Source organism: Poecilia formosa, unplaced genomic scaffold, assembly GCF_000485575.1.
Source record: "Poecilia formosa unplaced genomic scaffold, Poecilia_formosa-5.1.2 Scaffold59, whole genome shotgun sequence".
Taxonomy (NCBI): Eukaryota; Metazoa; Chordata; class Actinopteri; order Cyprinodontiformes; family Poeciliidae; genus Poecilia; species Poecilia formosa.
The window spans coordinates 1,681,001-1,695,557 of record NW_006799998.1 but is presented as its reverse complement, the minus strand read 5'-3'; the positions used below and the strand labels follow the sequence as shown (position 1 = coordinate 1,695,557).

The 14,557-nt window shown below is 37.4% G+C and overlaps 1 protein-coding gene across 1 annotated transcript in view; it reads right to left on the bottom strand.

The window, feature by feature from the left end:
- The window catches only part of LOC103139292 (mannosyl-oligosaccharide 1,2-alpha-mannosidase IA), a 193,518-nt gene that overhangs the window by 18,600 nt on the left and 160,361 nt on the right, over window positions 1-14,557 (bottom strand). The window contains exon 5 of the mRNA XM_007553836.2: window positions 134-228. Within this exon, the coding sequence (XP_007553898.1) occupies window positions 134-228 (95 nt within the window). The remainder of the gene's footprint in view (window positions 1-133; window positions 229-14,557) is intronic.

The window sequence follows — 14,557 nt, the reverse complement described above, 5'->3', positions numbered from 1 at the left end:
TGTATCAAACCTTGTCTTTCTCTATTAACTACATTTTTCATGAATAGACTCAGGCCCTGACTGATGCTAGTTTTCCTAGTGGCTTGTTGAAGATGAAGGGCAGTAGGAGGTGAAGACGGATGCTGAAACTCACCTTCCCAGGTTGATGACTCCTCTGGGGATCCCTGTTGGCGTATTAAAGGCAGGTAGCAGCTTTTCTCCCAGCTCCACCGCTTTATTTCTGAAAAGCTAAAAAGAAAACACAAAGGAAAGCACCTTGGTGAGCCGACCCACACATTTACAAGTCTCATAAAAAAAATATCAATATGGTTCTCAAAGAATGAAGACTCATGGTGGCAGAGTGAGAATCAAAAGCTTTGAGAAGACCTCCCTCTAGTTTTACCTTTAAAGCTAATTATTTAAAGCCTGATGCAACAGAACACAGTGAGGAGTAACCGAATGAACGTCGTCTGTAGCAGTCGTCTTCCTAATCTCTACTGATACTAAGACTGAGGTTGAAGCAATGTTCGTCAGATCATTAATATGCTGGGTTGTCAGTCACCAAATCTCATTTTGCTTGTGGGAATGATGAATAAGAAGAGCAATACATTGAAATCCTGACAAAGAATGAGATGTCTGAAGAGATTCAAAGACAGCTGAGGTGAAAAAGAGAAAAATTCATGCAACAGACAGAAAAAAAACCCCAAAGAGGACGTGAGTGAGGAGAGCCATGTACGCTGCGTGAGAGGGGAAAACAAAGTGTCGACATGGAGAATGCAACAAAAATGTCGAGCTGTGACTCAGCAGAAAAACTGAAGAAGAGGAGGAGAAAATTGAAAAAATTAATTGCAGCCAGATGGGAGGAAACCACTGACCTTCAGTATAAGGATTGTTATTATGGTACAAGTAGCTTTTGCTGTGTGCAATTTGTATTCTGCAGTAATTTTGATGGGACTCTGTTAGCTTGAGTGAATATCTAATACTGCAACACTATAGGAGCTAATGGATTCCGCTGTAATGTTAGTCTTTGTAGCAGAAGTGTTCAGGGTTGTGAGGAGAGCACATAATTCTACATTAGAGTTAGCAATTGATTCTGTGCTACAATTTAAGCCCCATTTAGATTTTCAAAATAAATACAATCAGCCAATCAAATTAATGGTGATACACTTTGTAATCATGGTTCTGCAGACGTCTCCTAATGGATTGCAGCGGTGAGAAGTGGCTCTTCAGGGTATTCAAAGGAGGTTCTTGTTATACCCAGAAACAACAAATAATAAAATAATTCTGCCACAATTTTTTTTTAAATATATATAAAAAATGCTCAGAGGTGCAGCTCTTGCATGTCTGTAAAACATGTACTACTCTGAGATTTAACTGCTGTATATTAGTTGATATTTAAGATATTTCCCTTGAATTTAAATAACGTTATAAGTAATTGATATTTTTTTGTTTTGCAAGCAACTTTAACACCCAGTCAGTTATTGATTACTGCTTTAGTTCTTGGTGCTTACCTCAAAATACAATATAATTGGCTAATCTTGGTGAAAATATTTACTGAATTATATGAAACACGTATTTTTAAAGCACACTGCTTTCACTATCTAGGGTGACTGAGTGTAACATCACAGCCATTTAGAGGATTTACACCAAAGATATGTGGATTACAGAAACATACTCAGCTAAAAGTGATATGTTCAATTTCAGAGCATAAAGAAAAGTTTAATGTTCCTCTCACTTTAAAAGTCAGAAGATATAAAGTATTTTATTGCAGCTCCAACTTTCAATAAGTTTTGCAATGACTCAAGCTAATCGAGAAATCTCAATCGTGGGTTAAAGTTTTGATGCTAAAATTCACATCTTTTACTATTGGGACAGGAGTAAGATGTAAGAAGCAGCTTCAGTATGTGCCTAATTTCCCCACAATGGAAATGCATAAAGGGAACATCCAGAGAGACACAGACTGACAAACATCACAAAGGTTCAGCAAAATATTTAAGACGGAGACTAGTTTGTGTTGCCAGAGTCTGTATTTCGAAGAACTGCAACGTAACTCACACTAGCACCAGTTCAACATGAATGGAATTGGTGGGCAAAAACACTTAGAGAGCACTTACACAGAATTGTGTATTCTATCTTGTAGCAAGCATAAGGTTAGCTTTCAATTTACTGTGTTCTTTAAAACCTTTCCTTGAGATTTTGAAACACTCAACCTTGCTACTAGATAGTCATATACTGCTGCTTTCAGACACAGAAATAAACAGTCTTGAATAACATTAGAATAAATGTATTCCGATTCATGCATGGAAAGTAATGAGCAGACTGCTTTTTCAAGCTGCATGGGGTATTTTTCATATATATATATATATATATATATATATATATATATATATATATTTTTTTTTTTTTTTACTTTTCACAAAGTGCTTATAATAATAGTCATACAGACACTGTCACAGGTGTTTATACAGCTCTAAACACAGGGGACCATACTGAACAAGCTCTTTCAGTAGACTCAAACATTTCAAAGAGCTCAAACATAAAATTATAAAACTATGGCACTCCTAAAAATGGGCTTTTAGTGTTTGCCAAACAGAAAAAAAGCCCATCAAGGATAAAAAACTGGTAGTAAATACTTATTTTGCAGCTTAGACGATGACATTATACATATAAACTAATTTCTAGCTAACAAAAAATAAGATTACTGAGAAATTATTTTGAACAAAACACATCAAGAAACATTTGCAGGTAAGTTATTGAAAAAAAAATCTTACTTGTGACCACTTTTCAAAAATAGGTTTAAAAGTTTCAGCCTAGATTTATTTAGGTGCCCCTCTGCAGCTTTTACAGAAGAACAGAGAGCATCCACTGTCTTGATGTGCACAACTAAGCTTTTGTTTGTTGGTCCTCTGTTCTATTCAAAGTGAACATTAATGACCCACCGCCCAGCCTCATTTCTCTTTATTTGTCCTTTTCACCACCGCCGCCTGCTGCTGCTTCACCAACACACAGATTAGTAGGTTGTATGTTTATCATGAACTTCATCGCTGTAATGAAGTTTTGTTCTGGCAATCATTTACATTTAAATAAACCACCTCTGCTACATTAAGTAACAGACGGGCATAAAAGAAACCTTACACTCCATTTATTCTTGTTAGCTGGTTTATAAATTAGTTGATTGATTACAACAAAACCCCTTCATCTGCTATCTGCTCTGTGATTTACTGTATGCAGCACACATGCTAAGTGAAACGTTGTGTCCATAAATCAGTCTCTTAGACAAGCTGGTGGCCTCCTTAACCACAGTGATCTTCCTCCAACGCATGGGCTTCATTATTGAGATGGCACTCCAAATGCATTTTACGTGTTTGCACCTCCTACTTGTCCATTCAGGAAAGCTAGACTATTTATACATTCCTGGGATGGATATTTTTATTTTTAGCATTCTCACCCTGTCTGATGAAAGGATGGAGAACCTCTCTAAAGAGCAACATTGATCGAATCAGACAGCCGACGGGTCGCTTTCTTTTCTTTTAGTTGAAATTCACAGTAGGTTTGTGGATGGGGGCTCGGCACAAATGGCTCTTCTATCAGATCCTAACTGCCAAAAACACTCATCGGGTATGCATGTCATCTCTCCCACAACAAACATCATCAGAGTCCACAGAAGTGAAGCTTTACTTTTTCTGACACTCCTATTCACCAGTAAAACCTCTTCAGGCCTCAGAAAATGGGCCCAGGCCAACTTATAAACCCCAACATGTTTGGATTTTACACAGCTGAAACGCAGGATTGTTTGACTTGATGGAGATTGAAGTCCTTAGATTGCTTTAAAAATAAAAGCTTCTAGGTGTCAGATATGAATGGAACAGCCTCAGCTGGAACTTGCTTTTACTGAAAATCTACATTTATATTAAACGGAGCAAAAATGTTCTGTTCTAGAAAGCTGGCTCTGTTCTCCACTCTGCAATACAGTTATAGATTTGATTATATCACAAACTAGAACATCGATTTCTTATTCACTATAGGTCTAAGTAGAGCATAAAAATAGCTAAATGTTTCTAACCATGTCCCAGTTACATAAATACCTAATTGGCATTAAAAGTTAAAATTAAGTGAAAGCATGGCTTTTTGTTGAAAGCATACTGCTTATGGCAATAATTGTATCTGACCTGTTGTACTAAAAGTACAATTGTTAATGTTAATATAAATGTCAGTTTGTATTATAATAATCCCTGATCTCTTTATTGTAAAATAGACTTTTAAAATTAAAGCAACATTTTCTACTTTAACACCAAAAGACATTCTGCAGAAATGTCAGAAAATTTAATATTTCCTAAAGTGAGATGAGATTTATTACCAGTTTTTGATGTAATCCAGACGCAAATGAATAAAGCAACAGCTCATGTATCAAAACAATAATATCAGTATAGAAACAGTTAAAAAAATGCCAACCAACATACCATTTAGTTGACTTGAAAAAAAAAAGTTATCTTCAAGTAACTCAAACCAAAATAATAATAAAACTCTGCTAAATGATTAACAGAAATATTCTGGATACGCTAAACTCCTGAAACGACAACTAGGAGTCACAAATAAAAACCTATTTCTGAAAGAAAAGTGCAGCCAGAACTAACTTTTAAACAACTATATATTGGACAAAAATATTACAAAACTGTTTGATTAGTTAGGGTAAATGTTGCTGGGAACAAATATATCACCATATTAACTTAAACTACAAAAACTGACTATTTAGGAAAAATAATGACATCTATTCACACATGCAGGTGTTTATGAAAATTTAAAAGCAATCGAGTGATCCTTTAAATAGTTGTTAGAAATATACAATTTCCAAATCCCTGATATAAAATGAAAAACTATGCAACCATTTATTATCCAGACTCAGCATCTTAGTCATAAAACTACTGATTCCACTTTTAGCCTGACGGTTAGCTTATACCAGCAAGCCAATTCAGCTGTTTTTCCTCTATTTTATATTTAGGACACATTTTCACGTCTTAGTAGAGAGGTGACAGGCACAGAGAAACTGAAATGTGGCAATAAAATTGAAAAACTGCGTGACTGGCCGCTGATGGGTTTTAGAAAACGTAGAAGAGCTTTTTAGGCGACTTGAATCCGTCATTCACAGTAATACAGTTTCTTTCTAAAAAATGGGAGCTTTTAATGAGGGAACAAAGCTCTGTCTCTTTAATAGCTGGCATCACCTCCACTTTACCCACATTAAAGCAGCAACACATGAATCTAGCTGAAAACCTGATCTGTTAAAGATGAGAAAATGGCTGGTAAGCAACAACGGAAAGCCTGCCTACAGTTTGAAGATGTATTTCATCACAGTTTCAGAGGAGCGCATGAGGTCTCCTTGATTCTGTCCTTTAGTTCTGACAGCAAAACTCATGCAGCGAGCATGCATAATATCTTAACAAAAGCAGGTGTTTTAAAGCTACCAGTGTCAGCTGTGAAAGATGTGCTCTGAAGTCATATCAGGTTCCAGAGCTCTGCAAACATCAAAATGTGAAAAAAAAAAAAATAATAATCTGGTGTGTTATGAATGAATTGCTTATTCTGCCACAGAGGTAATGTTTTCTCATCAATTCCCCTTGGTCTGAACGTTGCAAGAAAGTTATTTGACCTGTTCAAACTATATTGTATAAAGCAAACACACAAACTTGGAAATTAACAGAGGCACCTCCACAACAAAGTGACACAAACCTTATGATGACATAGACTACATGTGGAACAGCAGGGTAAAAGAGTTGTAATTTATCAAACAACTTTAATCTTTAATCTAAATTATCTTGGTCATTGTACAGATTTTACGTTTAGGTTGGATTGCAATAGATGATGTAATTAATGATGCATGCCAAGAAGAAATTGTAAAACTTTTGTTCATAAATTAATTTTAATTCCCAAACATTTCTCATTTAACAAAAAATACTTATTCTATGTCACGTAAGTGAGACAATTCTTCTTGAACCTTTTTAAATCTAACAAATTCAGTATTTGGGTTTATTTATACACTTTCTCTGATACTCTTGTTCAATAGATTTTCTTTTTTAAGTTAGTGAATTAGTTAGCTTCTTTTCAGCAGCTCTATGCATTTTGGTGTCTAAGCTTGAAGATAGCTTCCTGAAGTTAAAATTTATTATCAGAATAAGGAGGAGAGGAGTTTTAAGTGACTTTGAGTATGACATTGTTGTAAAATGCTTAGAATTCACTTCAGGAAGGGTGTTTAAGCCAAATCTTACCACAGACTAGTCATGTAGAACAAGTTGTAACAGCTTACAGACAAGGAAGGAGAAGCAATCTACATGTATGACGTGTTTTATTTAAGATCAAGTTTGTGCTCACACCCAACAACATGCTAAAACATGACTAAAGAACTGCCTCAGACTAAGGGATATTTAAGTGCCGAGTATGCTGAGGTAATAATGAGACGGTAATTTACAAGCTGACTGGATCAAAAAGTTGACTGTTTGCAAGCAGGTTAGTTTGGTTTCTCTCTTGGTAACACCAATCATTATTAGGGTGTTTTCCTGACTCTTCATGAGCCTCATGGGCAGACACAGGAACACTGAAAATGAAACAAATACTTTACAGGTGTCTCAGACACACGCTGCGGATGTCACTGATTGAAAGGAATATTACACGTCTCCGCTTCAGTTGACTTGTCCAATATATCTCCCCCTTCAGCAGGATCTGACAAGTCTGGCAGGTGGAGACCCTTTGTTGCGCATTGATTTCTTTCTTCATTTCACAAGCTGCTGGTTTGAGCTGACTGAGAAGTTGAAGGCTTCCACAGGTCACAGCACCATCACTCAACTGAACTCTGAAAATCTACACAATAAAACTATTATTCTCCTTATGAATGCTTGTGGTACATACAGAATTCATTAAAAAAAAAAAAAAAGCTTGTAATGCTTTAAGAAAATGAGGTCACTTCATTTAACATCTCACTTTAAGTTTCTGTATCTAAACAAATATTACATCTCAATCAGTTAAATGCTTTCTGCTAACTTGTGACACTCGGTCTCGAATCCGCTGTTCGTCCCTGATGCCAGAAACGAAAAGTTCCCTGCATAAATTATGCAGCATCGAATTGCCTGAAAGTGATGCTAAAACAGATCCAATAAATTAGACATCAGAGCTTCTCAGGAAGAAAACCCAGCTGTAAAACTGAAGAGCCCACCAAAGCCCAAATTGGCAAACAAACAAGTGGCGGCTGCTCAATTAAGCTCCTGCTGAAAGGGAGCAGCTCTAAATTAGTTCACATTACAGCTATATTGTTAAGTAATGTACATCAGCTTAAATGCTCTTCGTTCAAACCCACGTACTGCCTACCCCTCCTTGTGACCCACTAAACTGGGCTTATACAAATGTTTTCAGCTTTCCAACTGCTCCGTCTCTGCATTACAGCAGCTGCTGTTATTTTTGTTTTGCATACACTGTCACAGCCTTTCACCTCAGCCTATACTGTGCCCTGTAAATAAATTAATAAGTCTGGAACTGGCCACATTTCACTTTTATTTCCTTTGTAAAAATGTGGAAAACATGCAGTTTGCTTCCCCCTCGACTGCTAAGCTCTACTTTGCGTGGGTCTATGACTAAAAAAAAATAAATAAAAAATCCAAATAAAATACTTTGAAGTTTGTGGTTGTAACTAGAGCTGCACAAAATAGTGACTCATAATCACTACTGCAATATCAGTGTTTGCGTAACACCGATGGCAAAAAAGGTTGCTTAGATCCAAACTTTGATGGGATTTTAAATTTCCAGATCCTTATAATTAAACTCAGATTATCGATATTGTATTTGGACAGCTTCTGGTACCGACTGCTGCTAAAGCCCGCAACAAAAGTGTGTTTTTACTGGCCAAGATGCTAAAGCTCAACAAAAAATCATTCTTTGTGTGTCAGAATGATGACACACAAAGAATCTTGAAAATAATGGATTAATCATAATGGCATCACACTTCTGAGGAATAGCACTAAAATTACAGGTTTTCCTGAAATCATGCAGCTCTAGTTGTAACATGAAAAAACAAGAAAAAGTTTAGGGGATATTAGTACAGCCACTATAGGATTATTCTGGCTACAATACAATCTTTATTCGTCACACGGCAGCCACCGAGTGGCACTGTATGTCTCTGTGTGCCTCCCATTGCTGCGTGCAATAGCACATCTGCATGAGTGAATAGACAATTCAGAGGGATGGCATTTTTATTTGTGTATTTGTCAAAAAAAAAAAAAGAAAATTGAACAAGTTAAATCCTTGAACAACCTGTCTCTGAAAATAATCACAGAGTCTCTGTCTTTACATTCACAGAGATGATTATAAGAATGGCACACTGGACCTGATCAGCTGCTGCTGCTGCTGTGTCACACCAAATCAATTAGATTTCCCAGTCTCATAGCAACACTCTGTTTACGTATCTAAGGATGTCATACATGATCAGTCCTCCGTGTAGCAACTGACCAGACGTACTCTGTGGCCCATCAATAATACAGCCTACAATTTTCCCAGTGCCACAACCTTTCTGCTGTCATTACTGCGGAAAGGCGAAGGAAGAGGTGGGTGCTGAGGGGAAGCAGAGAGGAGCGCTGTTCGGAGAGCATGTCACATCCACTTCTCATTAGGGCCCTGACAAAGTCTCCCAGGCCTGGTGTAGGAGGACAACGGGCACCTATTGCCCCACTCAGATGCTCACAGGAGCAAACAGTTGCCTTCGTCTGTAGGCATCAAATGACAACACACCCAGAGAAACTGCTAGAAATCTGAGGCATCTTGTTAAGGTGTAAGAGAGAAAAAACAGCTTGAGTACGTCTGTCAGTTATGTGCAAATCCCCAAGAGCTTTTCATTCTTAGACTCCCTATCAATAAGATCCAATCATCAGCACAGTGTAAGAAAATTTAGACCTGGATATTTTTATGCAAAAACAGCCATGTTCATTATTAATTATTTCAGCATAAAAATGTTCAACTAGAAATGCATTAAAGTGCAGTTTGTGCCTAGAGGTACTGGGGGCTAAGTGATGCATATCATTACAAAAAAACCGCTATTAAGAACATTAAAATTATTCAGCCCCAGACAAAGAAATGCAAGTTAAAAGAGAAACTTGGTAGAAAATAGTAGTACCAGAGGAAAGCTAAATGAAATATGAGCTATGGTAATATGAAGAGAGTGATTCTTTCCAAAAAACCTAGAGAAGGGTTCAAGCTCGGGTTGACTCACCTCCCATAATACACAATCTACCACTATATTTACAACATTATTAAAACAGGACAAGATTTTTCCAGGACAAGAGGGGTGTCTTACATTTCCAAAATGTCATAAACAAATCAATATCCTGTCCACATTTTAATGAAAACACAGTGGTAATTGGATAATCCATTAAAAGTCACAGTTTGGATCTGATGAAAATAAATGTTTGCAATTACAAATGTGCAGGCATAGGTAGGACAACTCAAATATGTTTATGGTGTGAAAGCTGCAAAGTTTAAGAGGAAAATAACTTTTTGTTGAACCACAGTGACACCAAATTCAAGAACCAAAGACCTGCTTCTCAGCTAGCAGCGCATCTCCTGATGCTACCTGTGGATGGATGGACCGACTAGTTCAATCATCCCACTGGTTAAGATACTACAAATTTATTTAATTGGAATCAGTAAAAAAATATTGAGTAATGTGATCATAAAAAAAAAATAATAAAAAAAAATCCATCTTTTTCTTTGAAATTATTCCCTCCAGAACAGTTTCTAGTGCAGGACCACAAACGTCTTGAAAATAACTGTTGCTTATTATGAAAAGAGATGAAGTTAATCAGTGAGAAAAGCCCCAGCAGACAAGAGTTGTAATGAGATTGGAGGAGCGGAGTGCAAAGAGAGGGTGAGGATAAAGTGTGAGGGATAAAACTCGGTCTCAGTGGGAGAGATGAAGGAGGAGGAAGGAGCAAGGAGGGCGGGTGAGGTTTGTGTCTGAATCCCGAGGATGAGACGAGGCGAGGCAAGATGAGAAAGATTAGATTTGGGTTATCTGTGTGGCCTGGCGTAGATCTCCGCTTCAGTTGGTGATATCAGCTTGTTGTCTGTCGAGCGAGAGAGGAAGGGGAGGAGAGGAGCTCCTGACGGCAGAACCAGGCTTCAAAGCATCAAAGACTCTGCGATGTGAAGAATATGGACTCTGATGGTATGCATGGGGCTGGGGGGGTCATTACGAGTATGCATGCTGAGGACTGAGAGAGATGGATACATGCCAGAGGGTGTGCTATAAATTAAGATGCCACGTAACGCGCATCCCAAGGTTAATGTTTGTGGCATGAATCTTTCATTGGAGACAGCAGAAAGTTATTATCTTGTCACAACAGACCACAAACAAGAAGGCAGGGACAGTCATACAGACGCTGAATATAACTTCACGCCTCACTCGAGGGAAAATTTAACTCCAATGACGAAAGCTTTGTGGAAGCAAAACTCCTTACAGTGAAGGAATAAAAGCTTAAATTATCAACGTAGGCACCACAGAGTTTAAAGGAAAAGGCAGTTCAGCTTCACATAATATACAAGCTGTGAACAGTACATGTTTTCAGTTCGGCTCAACTCGAATATAATTCATCCTGCAAGAAAACTGAATAAGACACTTCTGAAACTCAGCTTTACGAGATCCAAAAAAGAAGAAAGTGAAACTGATAGCTCATTTGAACATTAAACTATTCGCAAGTTTGAAAGCCAAAAGAAAGAAATATGTACTCGCTAACTTGGAGATTTTCATGGGGGGGACTGCTTCTTATAACACGTGTTTCAGATCAACCAGCACATTTTAATATAAAGGAAAAATAACTGAAGTAAAAAAGAAAAAAAAAAACAAACAGCTTTTCATTTAACATATTTAAGGTAAAAAAAAAAAAAAAAAAAAAAAAAAAAAAAAAAACTATCTAAATCAACGTGGTCCAATCTGAAAATTGTATTGGCCTCCATAAATCATAGAAAATATGAACCACAATATTTTAGAGCAATTTCAATAACCACACCAAGGTTTGATTACTGCATGACCTTGAGAATCACAAAAATCAAAAACAGAACCTGTCAACATACTTTAGACTAAGGTCTCAAAACAAACTGACATCTAGAAGTCTGGAATGAGTTACAAATCAGCATTTTCAACGCTTTGTGTTTTAAGGTACCTACAGTGACAGCCATCATCTGCAAGTGTAACAGAGGTGAACCTTCCTCGGAGCGGTGAGCTTACCAGAATCACCTCCAACAGTGCAATTATTCAAAGAGTCACATAGGAACCAAGATCAACATCTAAAGCACAGCAGGTCTTACTTGCCTCAGCTTCAACAGTTGAAAACCACTGCTGACCAAAGAAAACACAAAAGCCTGTCTAACATTTGCCAGAAAACCTCTTGATTCAAGATTGGGCCTGTTGGAAACAAGACTCATTCAGACTGGTGAGACAAAAGTGAAATTATTTGGTGTTTGTGTTTAAATATTGTGCATCCTTTTACATCCGACTTAAAACACAGCAGAAAAAAACATTATACTAACAATCATGATTGGTGGTGGTAGAGTGCTGCTTCAGGATCTGTACAACTTGCATTTATTGATGAAACCATAACTTCTGCTTTCTAGCAGAAAAGTATTGGGGGATAATTTATCAGTGTGTGACTATAAGGTCGATCACACTTGGAACATGCAAAAGGTAAATGGTTCACAACATGACAAGTGCTTCTAAGTAGCTAAAAAAAAATTAGAATAAAAAAAAAATGAAGGATTGTAGTAATCTATGTCAAGGTCGTCACTGAAATGTAGTACAGATGACATGGTTGGATCTTGAACAGTTAGTTCCTAAAACACTATGCGTGGCTGAATTAAATCAAGACACTCGTCACAGTGATCTAAAAGAAAGACATAGGAGCACTGAGTCCACATGCCACATTCAAAAACACACTGACTTCAGTTGAAAACATTAGGTTTTCATCAAGTTCAATTTTAATTATTCAGTTATTTAAATGTGAGACAGTAAGTCTTGCATGTAAATCATGAATGTCTTTAAAATTTCACTTACAGCAACAATCGGAAACCTTGTTCAGCTCTGCTTGTTCCACTGTCGCCAGAGCAGATGGGTCAGAATACAAAGCACCCGGCTTGAAAGAACAGGTTCACACAGGGGTTGTTTTGAGCTACACAGTAAACCCTGAGGAGGTTCTATTAAATTCAAGTGGACCTTGAATTTAATAGAACGACAGATGGTTTTTCGGCTGCACACATTTAATTTAAAAAGATAGATTGTTCTCATTCTTCTTTGGATAGCATAATGACATTGTGCTTGGCCTTACACAGTAAATCACATACCTCTTCACCCGATGAGGATACGGTTGAAAGTAAAGTTTCTAACAGGGAAAACTTGTCCTGTTACGCATTGCAATTTCACCACACTGAGGATCTTTCACATATAAGATGTTGCAACTTGTGCAAAGAAAAGTAAAATGCATTTGAGTATCCTGCAACTAACGTCACATTCACAGAGTATATGCTCCAGCATGTATTACTTTAGATTCTCAACTATCCAGGACACCTGAACTACACACTGGAAGTGAAATGTCCAGAAACAGGAGACAATATCCCTTTGCAGTCTATTTAAACATAAACTGTTGATGCACAACCATTTTTGAGCAACATATCTCCACCAGTAGCAAGGGGAATGTTGTGCAGCAGATTTCTTTTGATGAGCAGAGACACATAACAAATTTCATATGAACAGCAGTTATAAACGTTTTGTAAGATCATTTAGATGTTCAAAAATTAAGCTAAAGAGGCATTTATATCTGTCATGTAGATGTTTCTGCTGCTCATTTTAATCCATTAATGTATTCTCAGAGGTTTTCCCCTGTGTCCACAGACCTATAACTTGCAACTAGGTGAAAAAATACACATTGACAAGTTAATTCCAAACTCAAATTGCCCAAATTATATTCTATAATGTAAACTCTATTGAAATGTTATTTACATAGAGAGCTTATGAAATAAAATACTGTTAGTTGTTTATCTGGTGCAATTTTATGTCTTGAAGCATGAAAAAGACAACAGTAATTTTATCTCACACAATTTTATCTTATACACTAAAATGCATCTGTATCAGATATTGGATGTTTTTCAAAGTGACCCCAACCTGGACAGTCATCTTGCACTTTGCACTGCAAGTGACAGACTCACAATTTTGCACAGATGGTGGGAACATCAAATTGATGTATGAAATGAAAGATAAAAATCATGGCAGATGTGACTGTTGCTCCATTTTCTGCGTACTCGCACAAAATTTCACCAGCGTCTCTTATTCCCACTTCATCCAAAATAATTGAGATTACAAGCAAATTGTATTGAAGAGCTGCCTTCTATTACTGCAGTAGATCCCTTCAAAATAAGTCTTTCCAATAAAAAATATACACCCTGAAGCTAGTTATGTCAGATTGCATGACAACTTCAGAATTGATCCATGAATGCATCAAATAAATAATTGTACTCTGGTTAAAAAAAAAAAAAAAATCAGAGGAATAATAATTCCAGTCACACCCAGTTTTGGATTAGTGGTTAACACACTGCTTTCAGGAAATAACTGCAGTGAAAAAAAAATAAATCTATGAAACCTAATTTCGTTTTCAAGAAATTGTGCATTATTACTTAGAATGCTTTGAATAAATTTTTTCAATTGCTTCAAAAAATTTGAACAAATGCATTTTGCATAGTCAGGAACTTCTTATTGGCTAAAATAGGAATTACAAGGTCTGAGCTTACGATCGGGACCAGAGTGTAATCTGTGCTTCTTAAATGCAGTCCTTTTACACAGCATGTACTCTGTAAAAGTATCAGCTGTAGATCTGCCTTCAGGCTTTGGTTTGTTCCTGTTTAACAGGCTTTGCTGATCGGGTGCCATTTTTCCCTGAGATTCAACATGCTGATAATGAAAATATAGATATATACATGCATTGCTTTGGTATAACAAAACATGGTGGTGAATTGCTCTCGGTCTTTCACTATTATTATGTCGGATCTGCAGATTCTCCCAGCACCAACCTCTTTCCATTAGGCCACCATCCTTAAAGAGCCTGCCTCGGGGACCTACTTAGATAGCACTGCGTTCTTCACTGCGATTGGCCTGGCAGGCTTCCTGTAGCCTCACTGTTGCCATGGTTTTGGCGGGGGCTGTGCTGCACTGTTCAGTAGCTCCATCTGTCTTTGGTTTCATCTGGGTGGAACGCGCTGTGATTCCACTCATTTTCTCTCTGTGGGGGGGCAGCATCCATCCTGTTGTCAGTCTTCTGTCTGTGTGCTGGCAGCCGCACATCAACCCAACTCCTGACTGGAGTTTAGAGACGGAGCTCGTCGGTAAAGAGAGACTGCTACTTTGGGTTGGACACGCTTCATCAATTTAAAGGGGAAACGACGTTCAGGAAGCCAATCAGATTTGTTTGGCTTCAGTTTAAAGACCCAGGTGCAGGATTCAGGCAACGAGTGAGAAAAACAGATAAATACAGTCGGGCTGTATTCTGAGTTGAAATGAAGG